This window comes from Rhinolophus sinicus, linkage group LG01, assembly GCF_036562045.2.
Source record: "Rhinolophus sinicus isolate RSC01 linkage group LG01, ASM3656204v1, whole genome shotgun sequence".
Lineage (NCBI taxonomy): Eukaryota > Metazoa > Chordata > Mammalia > Chiroptera > Rhinolophidae > Rhinolophus > Rhinolophus sinicus.
This window is the reverse complement of record NC_133751.1, coordinates 3,359,003-3,377,191: the sequence shown is the minus strand read 5'-3', so window position 1 is coordinate 3,377,191 and position 18,189 is coordinate 3,359,003. Positions and strand designations below refer to the sequence as shown.

Here is an 18,189-nt window from a genome sequence, read left to right as displayed (position 1 = left end):
ATATTTGTACACCGGTGTTCACTGCAACTGTTATTCATAATAGCCCCCAACTGGAAACCTTCAGCAGCAGGAAAGATAGCTGTTCTCAAAATACACCAAGTGCACCATCTACTTGGAGTGGCAATTAGACAGAGGGCAGCAATTGAAAAACACAGGTCACAGCACCTTTTATTTGTTGTTATACAAATGGATGGGACACGAAATACACGCAACTTTTCCAAACAGTTTTAATGCCTGTCACAGGCCAATGGGAAGGTTACTGAAACCACCTTGAGATGGGAACACGAGCTGTACACCTTTGGACACCATGGCTGGAAGAAGACATGTAAGGTCCGTGAATCTGCTTCCACGCCCAGATTCTCCTGTGGGTCACAGTGAGGTGTCCCGGAGAACACATCCAGAGGCCAGTCCCCTCCATATCACGGGGCTCACCACTCAGATCAAGTGGCCATACCCAGGGGTCCAGCTCTACCCACAGCTATACAACATTACAAATTCACAGGCCCCAAAATAAACTCTCACAATTTATTAATTTAGAATGACCAGGACAGATTCACAGAGCGTGGTGACCACAACGGCTCAATCTAATATCCTCCTATGGATACAGCTGTGCATCTGGGATCAGTTAAAAATATTAAATGCCTTCCATCAGTGAATAGTGATGTATGCACAGAACATTCTAGTTGATGACTCTTTTGGCTGAGTAGAACTTTGTATGTTTGCTGCCCAGTTTCTTACATGCAAATTCACAGCAACTGTCTTAAGAGAACCTGAACGCAGTTTGCCTCCACAGTAACCCTATTAAGACCAAAAGCATCTACAGGAAACTCAGGAGTAAACTCCATTTTTATTTAGAGTTCTCACTTATTATAAAAAGAAATAGTATTATGCATCTGTTATTTAAACAAACAGTGGTAGTACACCGGGGCCACACAACCTCAATTAGGTTCTTTAAAAACATCTGATGCATCCTTATGCTAGGCACAAAAACAACTTCTTTAAAAAAATAAAATTGTGATTTAAAAGGCCTTTATTTCACAGGGAAGAGGAATAAAAGATAAACAGTAGCAGACGTTTAATCATGTTTGGATTCTTTACTTGGTCATTCGCCCTTTAGAGTCTGTAAATGCAAAATGAAATTGTCAGTGATTTTAAAAAAATATCTTAGGAACTCTGGCACTCTGCATGATTCCATGGATACCTGGACCCCTTGTATTTGGAGAATGGAGACAATATTTTATAAAATCTATCACCCCTTGCCCAAGTTCTTTTGATGAAACTATTATGTAAAGAGCAGTTAATTATATACATAAATAACATAAAAATAATTATCATAAGTTAAAAAGTCAAACAATCTCCCACAATTAACTAAAGTGAGAGGTGAGAGCTGGGAGTGAATAAATGAGCTGTGAGAAAGACAGAAGTCTGAAGACCCCTTTAGCATGCTGCCTGGGTGAGGAATTTCCTTAGTTCGTGAAGGCCTGTATTGCACAAAACACATTCTAGCCCTAACCTCAAATTCTTGCTATTTGGGATAAAGTGATGTGCTGAGAAAGCTGCATTTTGTATAACAAATCGTCCTCAGCGGCAGCAGCAACACAAGAAAACTCCAGCCTCATTTACCCCTATTGACTCAGACTCAGTACTTCTTCACGATGGTCTCCTACATCAGGTAACATCTGGGACCAAGAGGGGTCAAGGACAAAATAAGGCCAACTTATCAGTTCATTTTGGACAGCGTTACAATATCAGGGGGGCAGCAATCAGACTTGGTTCTCCACGCCTGTTTGCCGGGCTGAGCATCAGCAGGGCCGGCTGCCGGTGTTTCGGCCTCGCCCCCAACCTCTGAGATGGCTGCACGGGTGTGACAGCACGTGTCCTGGAAACAGGGCCGGTGGTCAGGCAGCACATTCACTTAGACGGGGCGTCGATGCTTCTAACATCCTGTTTTCACTGCTGCCTGAAGGACACAGTGCTGTCTTTGTAGTCCAGAAAAACCTATGATTTTCCAGCGTGGTAAAGAGCCAAGCTTATTCGACACTTTCCTAGAAACTTGGTCTTGAAACACATCAACCTTTGGAATTAATGTTTAAACAGAAAGAAACATGAATTCCTTCCCTTTCTTCAGTTCAGGGGGTTTTGGCTGAGCCCTCCCTCAGTCACAATAAATACATCTGGGTGGCAGGGGGTCCCAAGAGAACCCCGAAGGTGCCCGCAGCAGGGAAAACACAAAGCTTCCTTGTTGCACAACTTGGTGCGCCTGTGCATCTGGGCGGTTGTGCAGAACTGGACGAGTCCTACAGTGCAATCGACGTTAGCATGTTAAAAAAGTCAAAACAACATGGTCACAACAGAGTCCTGAATACACAATATATGCTTGAAATAAAGTAAAAAAAGAAAAGAAAAATGATCCTGAAAATCAATTCACGCATTAAATGACTGAGAGGCCTTTTTGCCTGAGTCAGTGACGTCATGGGACCCCTGGCCCGTGATGAACACAAAGGCCAGAGGATGCCTGTGTGCGTCACAACCACCTTCACACACGTGGTTTCAGCCCAAAGCTGTGAAACAAATGGACTCAACTCTGATTTCAAAGAAGACACTAAATGTCACTTCAACTCCTACCTGCTTGTTTGCCGAAAAAAAAAGGCAAGGAGAAAGCTGCATTTCATTGCAGCTTGCTGCCACGTGTGAATACTGTGTTTTTATATGGTAACTGAGTTCTAAAGGACGAACTGAAAAGAACCACCTATGCTTCTAATAACATCACTTGCCTCTTCTGATCCTGCTTCTCTTTCTGTTGCGCTTTCCGGAAACCCGCACCCCGAGTCCATGAGCCCCAGTCTGCTGGGGAAGGCCGGGGCGTGGCCACGGCCAGACTCACCGCCTGGCTAAGGCAGAGCCTGTGGCCGCTCGCGGGCACAGCAGGCCCCCAGCGCTCCCTCATCGAGTCAAGCTGACCGACTGTCATGGTTGCGGGGGCATTTGGACATAATTCTGCAAAAGCTAAGTCAACCTTACTTACATTGCAACGTATGTTTTTGTTCTTTGTTTGGTATCCAGCAAACAAATCTCAAACATAAACCAGAAAGCCAGTGTGAGGTTCTCTCCAAGTCCCCTGCCATGTGGCTCAGTAGCTGTACATCTGCTGCTGCTCAGCCTGCACTGTGGGCTGTGCGGGCTGTGGTTGGGGGGCCTGCGGTTGCGGCGGTGGCAGCACGTCGGCCTGGGGCACTGCCCGCCACGACAGCGGGTGCTGGTCACTGAGTTGGTTGCCCAGGGGTGTGATGGAGTTGACCAGGGTGGTCAGGTTGATGAAGTGGGCCACAGACTGTGGGTTCGAGGCTTCTGGCTGGGAGTGCAGCTGGATGTCGTTCTGGCGGTTGTGCAACATGGCAGAGCTGCTGACGGTGTCAAAGGTCACGGTCAGGATCGAGTTGTCCAGCTGCAGCTGGCGTTCAGGGGTGGTCAGGTGCCCAACGGCCACTGGCTGGAGATTGGTAAACTGAGTCCCAGCTGCAGTGGTGATGGGCGTCACGGTGATGTTGGTCAAGCCAACCGAGCTCGAGGGAGTGGTCACGTTTGGGTCACCGAGAGTCACCACCACCTGGAAGAGTCACACAACGTAAAATGTTACAGTTTCTGCAAAATAGAGAAGGACAGAAGCTTCCTTTGCCACACCTGTGAGGGAGACCAGGTTATCATGCTGGAATAGTCCTACGCCCAAAGGAACAGAGGCAAAGCATCCTTTGGTGAAAGATTAAACCAAGGGAATTTTTGTCCCGGAATAACAACCTTAGTGAAAAAGAGAAACAAGATATAGACATAATCAGGGACCATTAGGGAGAACTGAGAAACAAGTGATTTCACCAGCTAGAAAAAAAAATAAAGAAAAGTAATAACGAGAAGGACAGAAAGTATCATCTTCATTGTCCATTCACTCCTCTAAAGCGCCCTGCTGTCGGTCAATGAAAATCCTAAGAATAACGCCAACAAGGGCAATGAACCTATCTGCAGAGCTGACAGCTAATAAATAACAAAGAAAGCAGCATTCTTTCTCACGCACAGGGGTGAAAGGCCAAATAAAGGCAAGGGTGTCTGCCATGAGAATGACCATCTCAGAGATCAGGAGAGGTGCCTGGCTGATATCAGACATACACTGATGAAAGATTTGCAGCCACAAACCAAAGAGATGCAGGGAGGTTCCATCAAGGAAGCAGCTTTGCTGGCCGTGCGCCTCCTTCCCTTTCTCCAACCCTCTCTGGGCAGCTCCTCTGCTTTGTAGGGTCCCCTCTCCCTGCCTGGCACTGCACCCCCCTTCCACATACTCAGGCCATTTATGATCTCCCGATTCTCAGCTGGGGGAGCCGGCTCTCCTGACATGCCCGAAAGTCAGCTGCTGTTCACAGCGCCCAGTGTGGTGTGTAGGTCTACACTGGGAAATGCTGAGGTGGAAGAATGCGTGCCTCGGTGAAAGCTGTGGCTGACGGCACCCACAGGCACACGGAGACCAGACTCCGGGGACAGGGGAGGGAGCGGGCACGTGCAGGGCCCCGTGCCCAGGGCAGCTGCCACCCACAGTGACTAGGCCCCCGACGCCAACACAAGAAACAGGGTGACCTGCTGGATACTCTGCACGGCAGAGTCGGTCTCATCTCCCACGCCGCCCGTGAACGCGGGCTCCTTCTCTGAGTACTCGCTGAAGGTCGCGTCCTCAGACATGGGCGCCCCTGCGTCCTCCTCCGGCTTCTGCTTCCTCTTGTGAGCTCTCCTGGTGGCTTTCACGGGCTTCCCTTCCGCCAAATCTTCCTGCTCCAGACTCAGTTCAGGCTGAAGGAAAGAAGTTTCAGCAACATGAGGCTCAATGGGTTATGCCCCGTGGTGGCCAGTGTGGCCCGGGCACCATCCCTGGGCACGCTCCCAGGTCAGCGGCGAGGCTGTCAGGCCACCAGGCTGCCACAGGAAACAGTGACCACAGCTTGTCTGCCTACTTGCAGTTCTCAGGATTAGGGCATGTTCCTGCTTTGTTTTTTTGGTTTTGTTTTGTTTTTATTAAGTGAAGAAAATGACATACAAGTCATACTCTTAAGAGCTACATTTTGTGCTGAAATACAAGCATCTCTTAAAACAAATTTTTTGAGCTACGGTTTTGGCCTTGGTGAAATCAGCCTGAGGCTGAAAACGCTTTAATATCAGGCTCTCATCCCCAGGAACAATCAATCTTGGATCAAAACAGTTTGATAAGAGCTGGACAGTCATCTCCTTTGGGGACAGCAAATAGGCCCAGCTGTCATGGCGAACCCAGACGGGTGCCCTGCACACTTCTCTGCGAGCTGCTGCACTAGGGCCAGTCTTCTGACCCACAGCTGGGCTCGCTCAGAGTCACTGAAGCCACTGGGCAGTGGTGGCCAGCAAGGTTCTCCACTCTGGTCACCGATCACCCTTCCCAGGCCTCTGGGGCCATTCCATGAGATTTGGTCCCACCAGTGACAAAAGAAGCCTGCTAGGGCATGGCCATGGTGGGACTCCCTCATCAGAGGTGGATGTGGGTCATGGGCCTCTGGCATAGCAGGGAGGTGGGGCAGGTGGAGCACAGGCGTTCTCACGCTTGCTCAGTACAAGCCTGCACCTGAGTACTGCATTCAAAGCAGTTTCAAGAGAAAGACACATAAATGCAATTGAAAAATAACTGAGTGCATGACATGTTCTCTTTATATAAAACAAAATTTTTATAAAGGTATAAACTGAAAATGCCTTTAAAAAGTAAGTTTATCTAATACATTTAAAGTTGTTTTATTTGTAACAATCTAATTATACTAAGCCTTTCTGGAAACGATTTCTGAAGGTTAATATTAAGTGTCAACTTGGCAGGGCCCTAGTGTCCAGTTGTGTGGTCAAACACTAGTCTAGATGTCGCTGTGAAGTATTTTTTAGATGAGATTAACATTTACATCAATATACGTTGAGTAAAGCACATTACCCTCCATAATATGGGTGGGCCTCATCTAATCAAACGAAGGCCTTAGGAAAAAAGACTGAGATCCCTCCATTGTCCCCCCGCCCCCTCCCCAGTAAGAGGGACGTCTGCCTCCCGTCAGCCTTCACACTCCAGCTGCAGCATCAACTCCTCCCTGGGTCTCCAGTCTGCCACCTGCCCAGCAGATTTTGAACACGCCAGCCCCTACATCACCTGAGCTGAATTCTTAAAGTAAATCTGTCTCTACACACCCACATACACACACTCATACTCACACATGCACGCTCACCCACACACATGCACACATACATGCATACTCACACATGCACACACACGTGCACACACACACCTTATTCACTCTGTTTCCTCTGGAGAACTTTAATAGTCCATCTATTCTCCAAAATAAGATACACCAGTATTCATAAAGCTGAAGTACTAGAAATTTACAGAACCGTAAAGGTGCTTGGGGAGAAGACTGACCTTAAAGACGGACAGTGAAAGGATGATGAGATGAGGCGGAGACTACGGGACTTTCCAAAGGTGCCCCATCACCTGCCTGCGCCCTGGAGGCCCCGCCCCCCGGTGTCTGCGCACCTAGATGTCCTGTGTGACGCCCCGCCCCCCGGTGTCTGCGCACCTAGACGTCCTGTGTGACGCCCCGCCCCGCTGTGTCCAAGCACCTAGACGTCCTGTGTGACGCCCCGCCCCGCTGTGTCCAAGCACCTAGATGTCCTGTGTGACGCCCCGCCCCGCGGTGTCTGCGCACCTAGACGTCCTGTGTGACGGTGTGACGCCCCGCCCCGCGGTGTCCAAGCACCTAGATGTCCTGTGTGACGCCCTGCCCCGCTGTGTCCAAGCACCTAGATGTCCTGTGTGACGCCCCGCCCCGCGGTGTCCAAGCACCTAGATGTCCTGTGTGACGGTGTGACGCCCCGCCCCGTGGTGTCCAAGCACCTAGATGTCCTGTTTGACGCCCCGCCCCGCTGTGTCCAAGCACCTAGACGTCCTGTGTGACGCCCCACCCCGCGGTGTCCAAGCACCTAGATGTCCTATGACGCCCCGCCCCGCGGTGTCTGCGCACCTAGACGTCGTTTGTGACACCCCGCCCCGCTGTGTCCAAGCACCTAGATGTCCTATGACGCCCCGCCCCGCTGTGTCCAAGCACCTAGACGTCCTGTGTGACGCCCCGCCCCGCTGTGTCCAAGCACCTAGATGTCCTGTGTGACGCCCCGCCCCACGGTGTCTGCGCACCTAGACGTCCTGTGTGACGCCCCGCCCCGCTGTGTCCAAGCACCTAGATGTCCTATGACGCCCCGCCCCGCGGTGCCTGCGCACCTAGACGTCCTGTGTGACGCCCCGCCCCGCTGTGTCCAAGCACCTAGATGTCCTATGACGCCCCGCCCCGCGGTGCCTGCGCACCTAGACGTCCTGTGTGACGCCCCGCCCCGCTGTGTCCAAGCACCTAGATGTCCTATGACGCCCCGCCCCCCGGTGTCTGCGCACCTAGACGTCGTATGTGACGCCCCGCCCCGCGGTGCCTGCGCACCTAGACGACGTGTGACGTCCCGTCCTGCAGGGCCGCCCTGTGCTCACCTGCACGATTCCGATGGAGGAGGCGTCGATTGTGGTGGTCTCTGGGAGGTGGTCTAGGTCGTCAATTCTCACGGCCAGGACCTGCGGGGAGCACGGGGCAGTGAGCTGGGATGACTCGTGACTCCCTCATGGGCGTCCCCCGTGTTCCCAACCAGGCTCTGCTCAGGACTGACCTTGAAACTTTGTTTCCAGAATCCTGTCCAGGCCTGTCCTCCCCTCCCCCATGTGCCCTCATCTCGTGTGTCTGCAATGCTCTTGCACACGGAGGGTGCCCCTGTACCTGTGTGGGCATCACCTTATGCCATCCACCCCCTGCCGGAGGGGCGACACTGTATTTCCTCCCTTCTCTGCCCCACACTAACGCGCTTTCAGTGAGTGAAATTTCAGTGAATCTTATTTCAAACCAAGAGTAGATGGGATACAATACAGCGCAGTAAACCTGTCCCACAAGAAATCACCCAAAATAAGATATTTACACCTGCAACACTTTTGCTTTTTAACTTGACACGTGTCCAGATACTTTTGCCCCTGCCTTTCCTCTGTGAGCCAGGAGAGCCACACTGCATGGCCCTGAGCATGCAGAGGCCACGCTGTGCCCACTCCCCGTGTGCCCACACGTCCCCCCACCAGGTCAGGGATGTCCTGCCCAATTCTTGTCCACAAGACTGCTTCGGCCATTTATCCCTGCTACTGTGATGACGTGAGTGAATTAAATCCTGAGATGATGGACCTCACAGGCAGAAGGAATGAATACTCTGAAAAGGGATAATGAAGTGAGTTGCTAAGAAAAAGGGAATTAGCTGTGGGAAAACTACACACGTCTATGTTTAAGGGTTCTTCATCCAAACAGCTTTGCAAGTGCCTTTAAATCTTTGCTCAACTAATGAAAATGAAAATGGAAAATTAAGGACTATAGTACATTGTGGGTGTGGCTCGTTTAAGAAAGACAACAGCGAACTGTAGCTTTGGACTCACGTTCAAAGCCAAGGATTGGGCCCATCTCTGACAGGATGGCAAAGTGGCCGTGCATGTTTCAAGTTAACATAAATACTGATGGTGGCATTGAGGTCCCAAGTGTGACTGTGACGCTGCAAAACTGAGGAACAGCCAGATGCCACGGATGTGTTTTCTACCCATTTCCACCACTCTCACTGTCACCACCATCACCATCAGCAACAGTGACATCACCAGTGCCCTGTCACGCAGTCTGGAAGCTGATGCCCCGGAAGAACAAGCACAGACGCATTCACTGGCTTTGCTCTTAGGAGGAGGTAAAACCATAAATGAAAAGTATTTTTCTGTGTTTGAATTTTTTATAGTGAACATTCATTCAAAGCAGAAACACCACACCTTGAAGTCATCAAAGTGTCAATTCTGCAAGATCCCAAATGTGTGAAGTCGGTTACACCCAACAGCTAAATGCTAGTCGGCCTCCAACGACCAGCCCTGAGCCTGTGCTCAGCATCTGTGGACAGGCTGTGGGGCTCGAGGCTCGGAGACACGCACTCTCACCCATCCAGGCGCTGGTGGTAGCCCGTACACCACAGCAGACGCCCTGCCCGCCCCTCCCTCTGCCACGTCCTCTGTCCAGGTCACAGCCTCCATGTCATCTGCTCTCCTCTGTACTTACTTTACCTCTCATCTACTCCCTCCTTCCTTTGGTCTCCCACCGGAAACATTACCTCCAGTAGGGCGGGGGCACACGCTGGCCGGCTGGCTCCCCAGTGCTCATCACGAGTGGGCACTTCCCATGTGTCTGTCTGAACCAATACACAATGAGATGACAGTGAAATGACCCAAAGGGGTGGCCCAGAGAGAACAGACCAAAGGCTTGCGAGACGCAAGGGGCTGAGAAGAGGGCCAGTGACAGAGGGGCTACCCAGCATTTTCTTTACCCTTCGTCTGCCGTCGTTCCCTTCCTGTGGCTAGTTCTGCCTGGGATGGGCGTGCCTGAGGAGTGGTGATGGGGAACACACACTGCCCCAGTGTGACAGGCAGGCACAAGAAGGTGACCTCGCAGCCGATCGAGGAGGAAGCAACCATTACCCCTGTAAAAGGCTCACTGGACAAAGACGTCTGCTGAGCCGTTGTGCGTTCGCCAGGCCGCTTGCCTTCTCCTACACCCAGTCTGCGTACACAGATTTGCACACTTGTCACTACACTGAACTACGGACCCAGAGTAACCGGGTGGCGCCAACTCCAGACCCCTCACGTAGCCTGGGTGAGTCTACAGCACCTGCTATGGGCCCTGAGCCCTGGGTGACGTGTTTGCTGACACTTTAGGGCCCTGCTCCCAACTTTGTTTTTCTAGGTGAAAACACTGGCTGGGGGCAGTTGGGGGGACTCCAGCTCCATGTATCAGAGTATGCAGGCTGGGCTGGGCCCCTCAGAAGACGGGAGAGCGGGTGACTCCCCGCATGCTGGAGGGGACCTGAATGGGCTGCCGAGACCAGGGCGAGGTTCCAGAAGGAAAAGATGCACTTACCCTCCCCAAATTAAGGCAGATTGTGCTTTGATGATTGCAAAAGTAACTCATGTGCGTTATAGGAAATTATTAAAAGCAGGAAAATGTGAATGAATGACTCACAACTTCACCACCAGGAGAAAACCACTGTGTAATGTTTCCTTCCTTTCTTTTCTCCCGTCTCATTGACATTATAAGGTGAGTATTGCACACACACAAACACACACAACGTGTATGACCTATACTGTGTACACACAGCGTACACTGCTTTTTCACAGTGAGCATTTCACAACTTTATTTAGAAATCTCTGTGCACTTGTTTATAGAGTCCAGCACCTTGCTGAACTATCACTAATTTAATCCATTCCTCTTGTTGGACATTGAGGGGTCCAATGACTCATTTAGAAAACACTGGACAGACACCGTCACGCTGCCTTCCAGGGGGCACCCGTGGCAGAGGGCAAGACTCATGCCAGCTGGCCAGCACGGTCATTCTGAATGTAAAACCCTCCTCCTCACTCCAAGGAGGAAGGATGTCACGTTCTACAGTGAATGTATGCGTTTCTGGGATTCAGTGAGGTTGGGTGCTTGGCTCCTGTTTTTCCTCTTTCAGGAACCGCCTCTCCTTGTCCACACTGCAGTCTTCCTGCTCCGCTCACCGAACGGTTATCATCTTTAATAACAAAGTTGCTCTGTTAACGGGATAGTATCTTACACACATTTTCCAGTCTGCCCTTGGCTTTTTATTCCTTCTGACTACAGAAGTTCTAAGTGTCACGTTGCTTATGTAGTCAAATCTATGGGTGTTTCTGTTCACTTCTTTCATTTACACTTAGAGCCTTCCCCTCTCAGTGGCCTGAGAGCCATGGACCTGCATTTCCTTTCGGTTTGCAGTTTGCTTCTTTCTAAAGCACCATGAATTAACACTCCAGACCTTTCTTGAGAACAAGCTTCAGTCAGGGTCTACTTACCTCCACAGTTTCTCCCTCTGGGTCCTCAATGCACCCTATGACTGGCCCCCAACATCACCCGGAGGCTCCCCATTCTGTGCATTTTATGAGTGACTCCAAAGGAAAGAACGGGGAGGGGGAGGGGCTGTACTTCCATCTTGCTGTAAGTCCAGTGACAATTTATAACCTCAGCAAAGTATGTGAGGCTCTTCTAGTCCACTCATTCATTCAGGAGCTCCTATGTGCAGGCACTGCGATTCAGAGAAAACGCAGACCCAGGCCCTGCTTCGAGGCTTTCGGGGTCGGCAAAAGGGGTGGGATCTGTGAGCCTGCGCAGTGGGGATTCCAGCAGCAGAAGCCACGCCGCCAGGCACAGGGGCCAGGCCGGGCGGGGTGAGGGCGGGGAGGACGCTTACCTCTGGGTGCTTACGCCGCATGTGTCTGCTCATGGAGGCCCTGGTGGACACCTTGGTCCCACACAGCTGGCAGCTCTGTGCCTCCACCTTGTCGTGGGTGAGCTGCACGTGCTTCTGCAGCATGTACTCAGTCACGTACTTCTTGTCACACACGGAGCACGTCCACTGCTTGCCCACTTCTCACACACACACACACGCACACACACACACGGGAAGGAAAAGACAAGCACAGGTCATGAGTGGGTCGTGCCAGTCCACAGAACAGGGGAGAGAGGAGGTTTTGCCCTTGGCAGATGTTGCCAGCTTCAGCCGCCAGGCCAGGCCAGGGGAACACACAGCACAGGCCACAACAAGTAGGAGAGTGGCCCACTTCGTCTCCGAGAATGGAGTCATGTCACTGCTCCGGTATTGGAAACTTCAAGAATGGATATTTGAAAGCTGTGATAGGCTGATTTTGGGGGGGCAAGGGGCCACCATGAAGGCAGGACAGAACCAAACATTCTGAAACAGTCTGTATCATAGGGTCATACACTATCATTCCGATCCCTGCACTGGGGCAGCGGCATGAGGCCTGGAACCTTCCATCAGGCTGCCCCCTGCTTACCTGTGTGGATGAGCTTGTGGGTCTCCATTGTGTTTCTTTCACTGAAAGTCTTTCCACACAATTCACACATGAAGTCTTTAATCCCTGCAGAAAAAGACGTGCTTAATTACACATCTTACAGTGCTTTAATATAACTACACACAGAGGGTGTCTTGCCCCTGACATGGTTCAGAATTTGGAGAGGCTGCGGGAAAAGGTAGATTGCCAGGAAACACCTAGTAAACATTCTCTCGCACGCTTATCAGAAAACTGTGGCTTGGAAACCTTGCCCGTTTTAGGCGGCTTAGCAAGCTCCTTCTGCAGAAAGGGTGGCAGGTCAGTTTCAGCCCAGGGCCCAGGGCCCAGAGTCCAAGGGGACTGCCAGACATTCTGAATTCTCAAAATCCGATTCAGTGAGCTTTACTCTGCATTAGCTCATGAAAACGGAAGGCAGAAGCCATACTTATAAAATGGGTGGTTAATGTTACAGTTTCCATCAGCTTCATTGCAGTCCCAAGTGTCCCCCCAGCCACTCAGTCTGGGGCGATCATTCTGCCTGCAGCCTGGAGAGCATGCATCAGACCATGGTCACTAGACCATGTCACTCCCCAAACTGACAAGAAGGTGGACCCTGAGAATGCCTCTTAAACAAAGGTTTCCCCAAAAGGAACAGACAAGTGAGTCTGAAGGTCCCCCCAACTCAGTCCTGTGGGTACGTACCAGTCCCCTGTATGCACAGGTCCCTGGGCTCAGCATGGCTGGAGGAGGGACAGACAGGGACAAGGCCACCCCCCCAATGGCTGGTAGAGCAGCAGGCAGTGTGCGAGAGTGTTGCACAACCTAGAGGGTCATGACCCAGTTCAGGGGAGCAGGAAAGCATCCCAGAAAAGGTGAAGGGGATAGCAGGTGAGCCTCCCCTAGAAGAGGACAGCATACCTCTGTACAAGCCCAGGGACATGGAGGCTGGCACCTAGGGGAAGCTGGACAGTTCTGGGGCAGTGAGGGAGGTGGGCACATAGGTAAGCTGGGCCAGGCAATGGCAGGGCTCAAAGTCATTTTAGGGAGGACCGGAACCAATGTAGCAGGGATTCCCGCCAGAAGTGTCATATGCAGACGTACTCCATCCAGGGGTAAGCTTCGTCCATTCTAACATCCACCATAATTCTCTTACACACACACACACACACACACACACACACACACACAACCTATAAGCGTTTTATAAAAATGAGGCCATATTTGTTGTAGAAGCTGCTTTTTCTCCTATTGTATCATAAATTTCTATGTAAATTAACGCGCATATCTCATCACTTTAAATAAATGCATTGTTCTTTTTTGTGGTGTACCACCAGTTAGCCCTATTGATGGACACTTGAGACGTCCCAGACCACATGATGACCAGCTGGTTCACACGTCCCTGGGTGCCTGTCTGATGGCCTCACCGGGCGTCCCAGTGTCCAGCATGGATCCTGCCTCCTGGGCGGGTACCCAGCGAGGTGAGAACCACGGGGAGCGGGAGCTCGGAGAGCAGCTGCTCAGCCACACCTCCCGGGAGGCCCTCAAACCCCGGCTCACTGGGAGGTGAAGAAAGTGCAGGGCAGCCAGGCGCTCCTTTCTGAGCGTTTCACCCCGGGCCGCGGCCCTCCCCGCAAGGTGCGCGCAGCAGGCCCCGCACTCACCCGTGTGCCGCTTGTAGTGCTTGAGCATGTTGACCTTCTGCGCGAACTTGCGGTGGCACTCCTTGCACTCGTACTCCTTGATGCCCTTGTGCAGCTTCATGTGGTGGCGCAGCGCGTGCTTGGTCTTCATGCCTGCGGGACACAGTAGGTGGGCACCTGCCGTGCCCCAGCTCGCCACGAACCCCGCACAGTGCGCGCGCCCCAGACCCCGCACAGTGCGCGCGCTCCGGACCCCGCACAGTGCGCGCACCCCGGACCCCGCACAGTGCGCGCGCCCCGGACCCCGCACAGTGCGCGCGCCCCGGACCCCGCACAGTGCGCGCGCTCCGGACCCTCCCGCAGGCACAGGTTTCGTGAGAGCGGAACCGACGAAGGGGAAGGCCCAGGCGGGAGGCTTGTTCGAAAGGACGCCCCCCATCAGTGGCGCCGCAGGCAGTGGCTCCCGCGCCCTCGCCCTCGCCCTCGCCCTCGGAGTCCCTTCGGCGTTTACTGCGGATGTCTAGACAGCTCAGCTCGTCAAGGTGCCCGCCCCACCCTGACGCTCAGTGCTCATACCACCGGAGCTGTAAATGTCCAAATTTTACCACTGTGACCCAATCGAGTCATCTTGGGAGAGCCGTACAAGCCTGCTGAGCTTTCCTGTGGACCTCGGTGACATAAATGTAATCACAATTAGGAATAAGACCACTGGACATTAGACGGCCTATGGTCTAAACACAGACTTTCAATCCACCTTTAGTTTAACTTAAAGTCAACCTTTGCTGAAGGAGGTGAAATAACGCTGACCTCACTCACTGCCCAGTGGGGAAGGGCTGACCCAGCTCAGGGTGTGAATTAGGGACCCCGGGTCTTAGCCTAGGGTCACCCACTAGGTGGCATGCTGCACAGGAAGGGCCTGAATGGGGGCTGCAGGGTCTGTGGTCAGGGTGCACCCTGGAGCAGGGGGGCAGCAGCTCCCAAGCACCAGGCAGCTGCCAAGAGGCAGTGAACAGGTCACCGCTAATTCATTACCGAAACCGGCCTGGGGCGCCGCGGCAGGCGGTGGGGTAGCTTACTACCACATCCCCCAGTAACAGCAGTGGAGGACCACGCCCTCAGGGGACTGAACTTCCACCAGCTCCTGCCGGGCCCTGAACCCAGGCCTGGGTGAGCCACGGGACTGTGTCCCTGATCGGCCAGCAGAGGGAGCAGAAGTCCCTGAAATGCCGCTTGCCTGTCTCCTCCAGGAAGAAAGGGGTTCCTAGGTACAGGGGGAGACGCGTGGCACTGATTGTCGGATAGCGCTTTTCCCCTTAAAAAACCACACATGCTCACAGTGGAAAAAACTACAGGCGATACGAGTTTGGCCCAGAGGACAATGCTCCAGCTGCCCTGTCCTTCCAGGCCACACTCCCAGGCACATCAAGGCCACGCAGCCTGGGACCCCCCTGGATCCACCCGACGCTCCACGAGCTGGTCTTTCTGCCCTACCATTTGATATCGCACCAATGTCAGCCCTGCCAGCACACACCTGACCATTGCTCTGCTTTTACTAGTTCTTACTACTCATGGCTTGTATTTGTTCTTCACAGACCCCCCCACCCCCACCCCAGCTTCTACCACGGGCCTGGCATTGCTCCAGGCGCCAGAGGCTAAGCATGAGCCAGACAAGGTCCCCAGCTTCATGGGGGCGGGACAGACAAGCACAGGCAGACTGTCACGTGAGCAGGGATGATGAGAAGCAGGATAAAGTGGGGCAGGGATTTTAGGGGCCGGGAGGCTGCCTCACGGTGGGTGGGGGAGACATCAGGGGGTCCCCTCAGATGAATTATCTGAAAAAGTGACCTGGAAGAAGTGTGGGAGGGGCTGAAAGCTCCTTGGGGGAACAGCATTTCCGGCCGAAGGAACAGCCAGTGCAGAGGCTCTGGGGACACTGTTAATTAACCCCTCGGTATTTCAAGCTGTCCCATCACGAACAGTGCTGCAGTGCACACACCTTTTCACAGCAGATTCTGGACTGCAGATAAACAGGATAAACAGGCTATATTTCTAGCTGCAGCTAACTCGGCCCAACTATACAATTTACATTCCCACCCCATGTCCGTGAGCGCACCCGCCTCCTCCTCTCCCAGCACTGGCTGCTCCCTCAGGCTGTCTGGCACAGTGGCATCTCGGCTTTGACCCTGGATGAGACGGTCACTTCAGTGTCAGCACCCAGTGGGTAAATGAACGGAAGGGAGCTGATCCTTACTGCCCTGAAACCCCAGCACCTGGCTCCCACATGTATCTAAAATAAACTTAATCTAAATCATAAAGGAAACAGTAGAGGCACAGACGATAAAGTCCACCCCTAGTCTGTCTTCTCCATCCCAGCCAGGGCTGGTGACAGTCTTTCCATGTTTTTCTTTCCATTAAAAAAATGAAATCTGCGAATAGTTTTGAAATACACATGAGTGCCATACTGGACATCTGAAGGCTCCCTCTTGGGTTCTGATTCAGTCTCCATCACACTCATGACTTACTTTGGGGAAAACAGATATTCTTTAAATACTTCGAATTCCCAAACCTGGAAGGGGACCCTTTTTTTACCTCTAAAGCCTGGTGATCTTCACACAGGCCACACAGTCACCAAGATTTGTCTCGCGTGTTTCATGGTACGTGAAGGTTTTTTGTTTTGTTTTGTTTTGTTTTTGCTTTTTTAATGTGAAGTGTTTTTGAACAAGATGTGTTCCTGTGTATCCTCAGCTACTGCTGCTCTACATGGAAGCCCACCCTCGATGCCGGGTGACGGGACGATCATTACTTCTAACAGCCTCTTACTTGAAAGTCCTAGTCAGGTCTAGAATTTCTAAGAAAAAAACTGTAAAGGAGTAATATGCAGTAGCATTTCCTGCAACATTATCTGTAACGATAAAAGACAGCGCCACAGTAACCCTTAATATAGAAACAGAGGGTCTGGTTACAGGATCCCCAGGATGGAACCCTATCAAGATTTGGAGAAAACTCAGGGCAATATTTACCTGTCCTGATACGCAAAGATCTCTAAGATGGACTTGCACGTAAATAAAAAGCAAGGTATGGAAAGAACAGGTAAGCACAAGCATTGGCACACAGGTGCTGGTGATTATGATATGACAGCAAAGTCACAGTACTAATATTTCATGATTACATGAAACAAATGTGGTAGCCCAAGTATTAATACCAGTATTTACTGGTATTCAGTACTCATGAAATAAATCATTAAACTATTAAATACATTTCAAATATAGAAATGTACCCTGCTTCCCTGAAAATAAGGACAATCAGCTCTAATGCGTCTTTTGGAGCAAAAATTAATATAAGACCTGGTATTATATATTATATTATATATTATATTATATTATATTATATTATATATTATATTATAAAGACCTGGTCTTACATTACAGTAAAATAAGACTGGGTCTTATATTAATTTTTTCTCCAAAAGACGTGTTAGAGCTGATTGTCTGGATAGGTCTTATTTTTGGGGAAACATGGTATATATTATAGAATGTGGCTCTGACCTCAGCAACCGCCCTGGGCACCCCTCCCTACCCTGCCAGGACACTGAGCAGTAATTGGGAGCCCCTGGGGGATCAGGTTTGGTTTCTCCCTGCCTATTTGGGGGGGATGCTGAACCATGCCTGTCCACCTCTGACCCTTCCCACCTTTACACTGCTGTACAGTCTCCTCCAGACACAAGGGGCCAGCAAGTGGGGCAGGGGCTAGAAGAGCTCGAGCAAAGTTGGGACAGTGGTTGGAACCATGTCAGCATGGCCATCACTAAGACAGGCACAGAAACTGCTAGAAATGTTTCTACAAAATGATTAACAATGGGTCTTTTGAGTATAACTGAGGTCTGAGGAGGGAATAACAACTTTATCTCGCACACCCACCTGTGTATGGTTGGGTGACTGTGTTACTTTTTCAAGAAAACAATCTGCATGCTGCCCTCGTGCAGTTATTTTGAGAGACAGACAAGAAACTGTCATCTCTGGGGAGAGGGACTGAGGATGAAAGAGAGGGAACTTTTCATACTCTGCTTTTCTCTGCAATTAATTCTGAAAAGAAAATAAAAAAGAAAAACCCTTTACATGTAATCTTGTTTTATGGGTGCTAGTAGGGCTTATCCAGTGAGTGGAATTATGAGGCATTTGTGTTGTCTACATACTTTTCTGTTTAATTTTACAAACCACATAAAGGAAGATGGTTTCACTGGTGAATTCTGCCAAACATTTAAAGAAGAATTAACATTAATACTTCTCACACTCTTCCAAAAAATTGAAGAGGCTAATACTCCCAAACTCATTTTATGAGGCCGGCATTACCCTCATACCAAAGCCAGGCAAAGGCACTGTAAGAAAACTACAGATCAATACCCCTGATAAACACAGATGTAAAAATTCTCAACAAAATACTAGCAAACTGAATTCACCACAATCAAGTGAGATTAATCCTAGGATGCAAGGATGGTTCAATATCCACAAATCAATAAATGTGATACACAGTAACAGAATGAAAGAAAAA

General features: G+C 51.0%; 1 protein-coding gene across 5 annotated transcripts in view; it reads right to left on the bottom strand.

Moving 5' to 3' along the window:
• Positions 1 to 142: 142 nt before the first annotated feature.
• Positions 143 to 18,189, bottom strand: part of PRDM15 (PR/SET domain 15) — a 63,553-nt gene continuing 45,506 nt past the window's right edge. For 4 of the 5 annotated variants that reach the window (XM_074325029.1, XM_074325021.1, XM_074325025.1 and 1 more), the window contains 6 exons: positions 13,663 to 13,794; positions 12,005 to 12,088; positions 11,401 to 11,576; positions 7,571 to 7,651; positions 4,621 to 4,830; positions 143 to 3,607 (listed from right to left, as the gene is read on the bottom strand). In XM_074325029.1, the coding sequence (XP_074181130.1) occupies positions 3,131 to 3,607; positions 4,621 to 4,830; positions 7,571 to 7,651; positions 11,401 to 11,576; positions 12,005 to 12,088; positions 13,663 to 13,794 (1,160 nt within the window). In that variant the 3' untranslated portion in view covers positions 143 to 3,130. The remainder of the gene's footprint in view (positions 3,608 to 4,620; positions 4,831 to 7,570; positions 7,652 to 11,400; positions 11,577 to 12,004; positions 12,089 to 13,662; positions 13,795 to 18,189) is intronic. The other variant, XR_012493785.1, reaches the window with a different exon arrangement.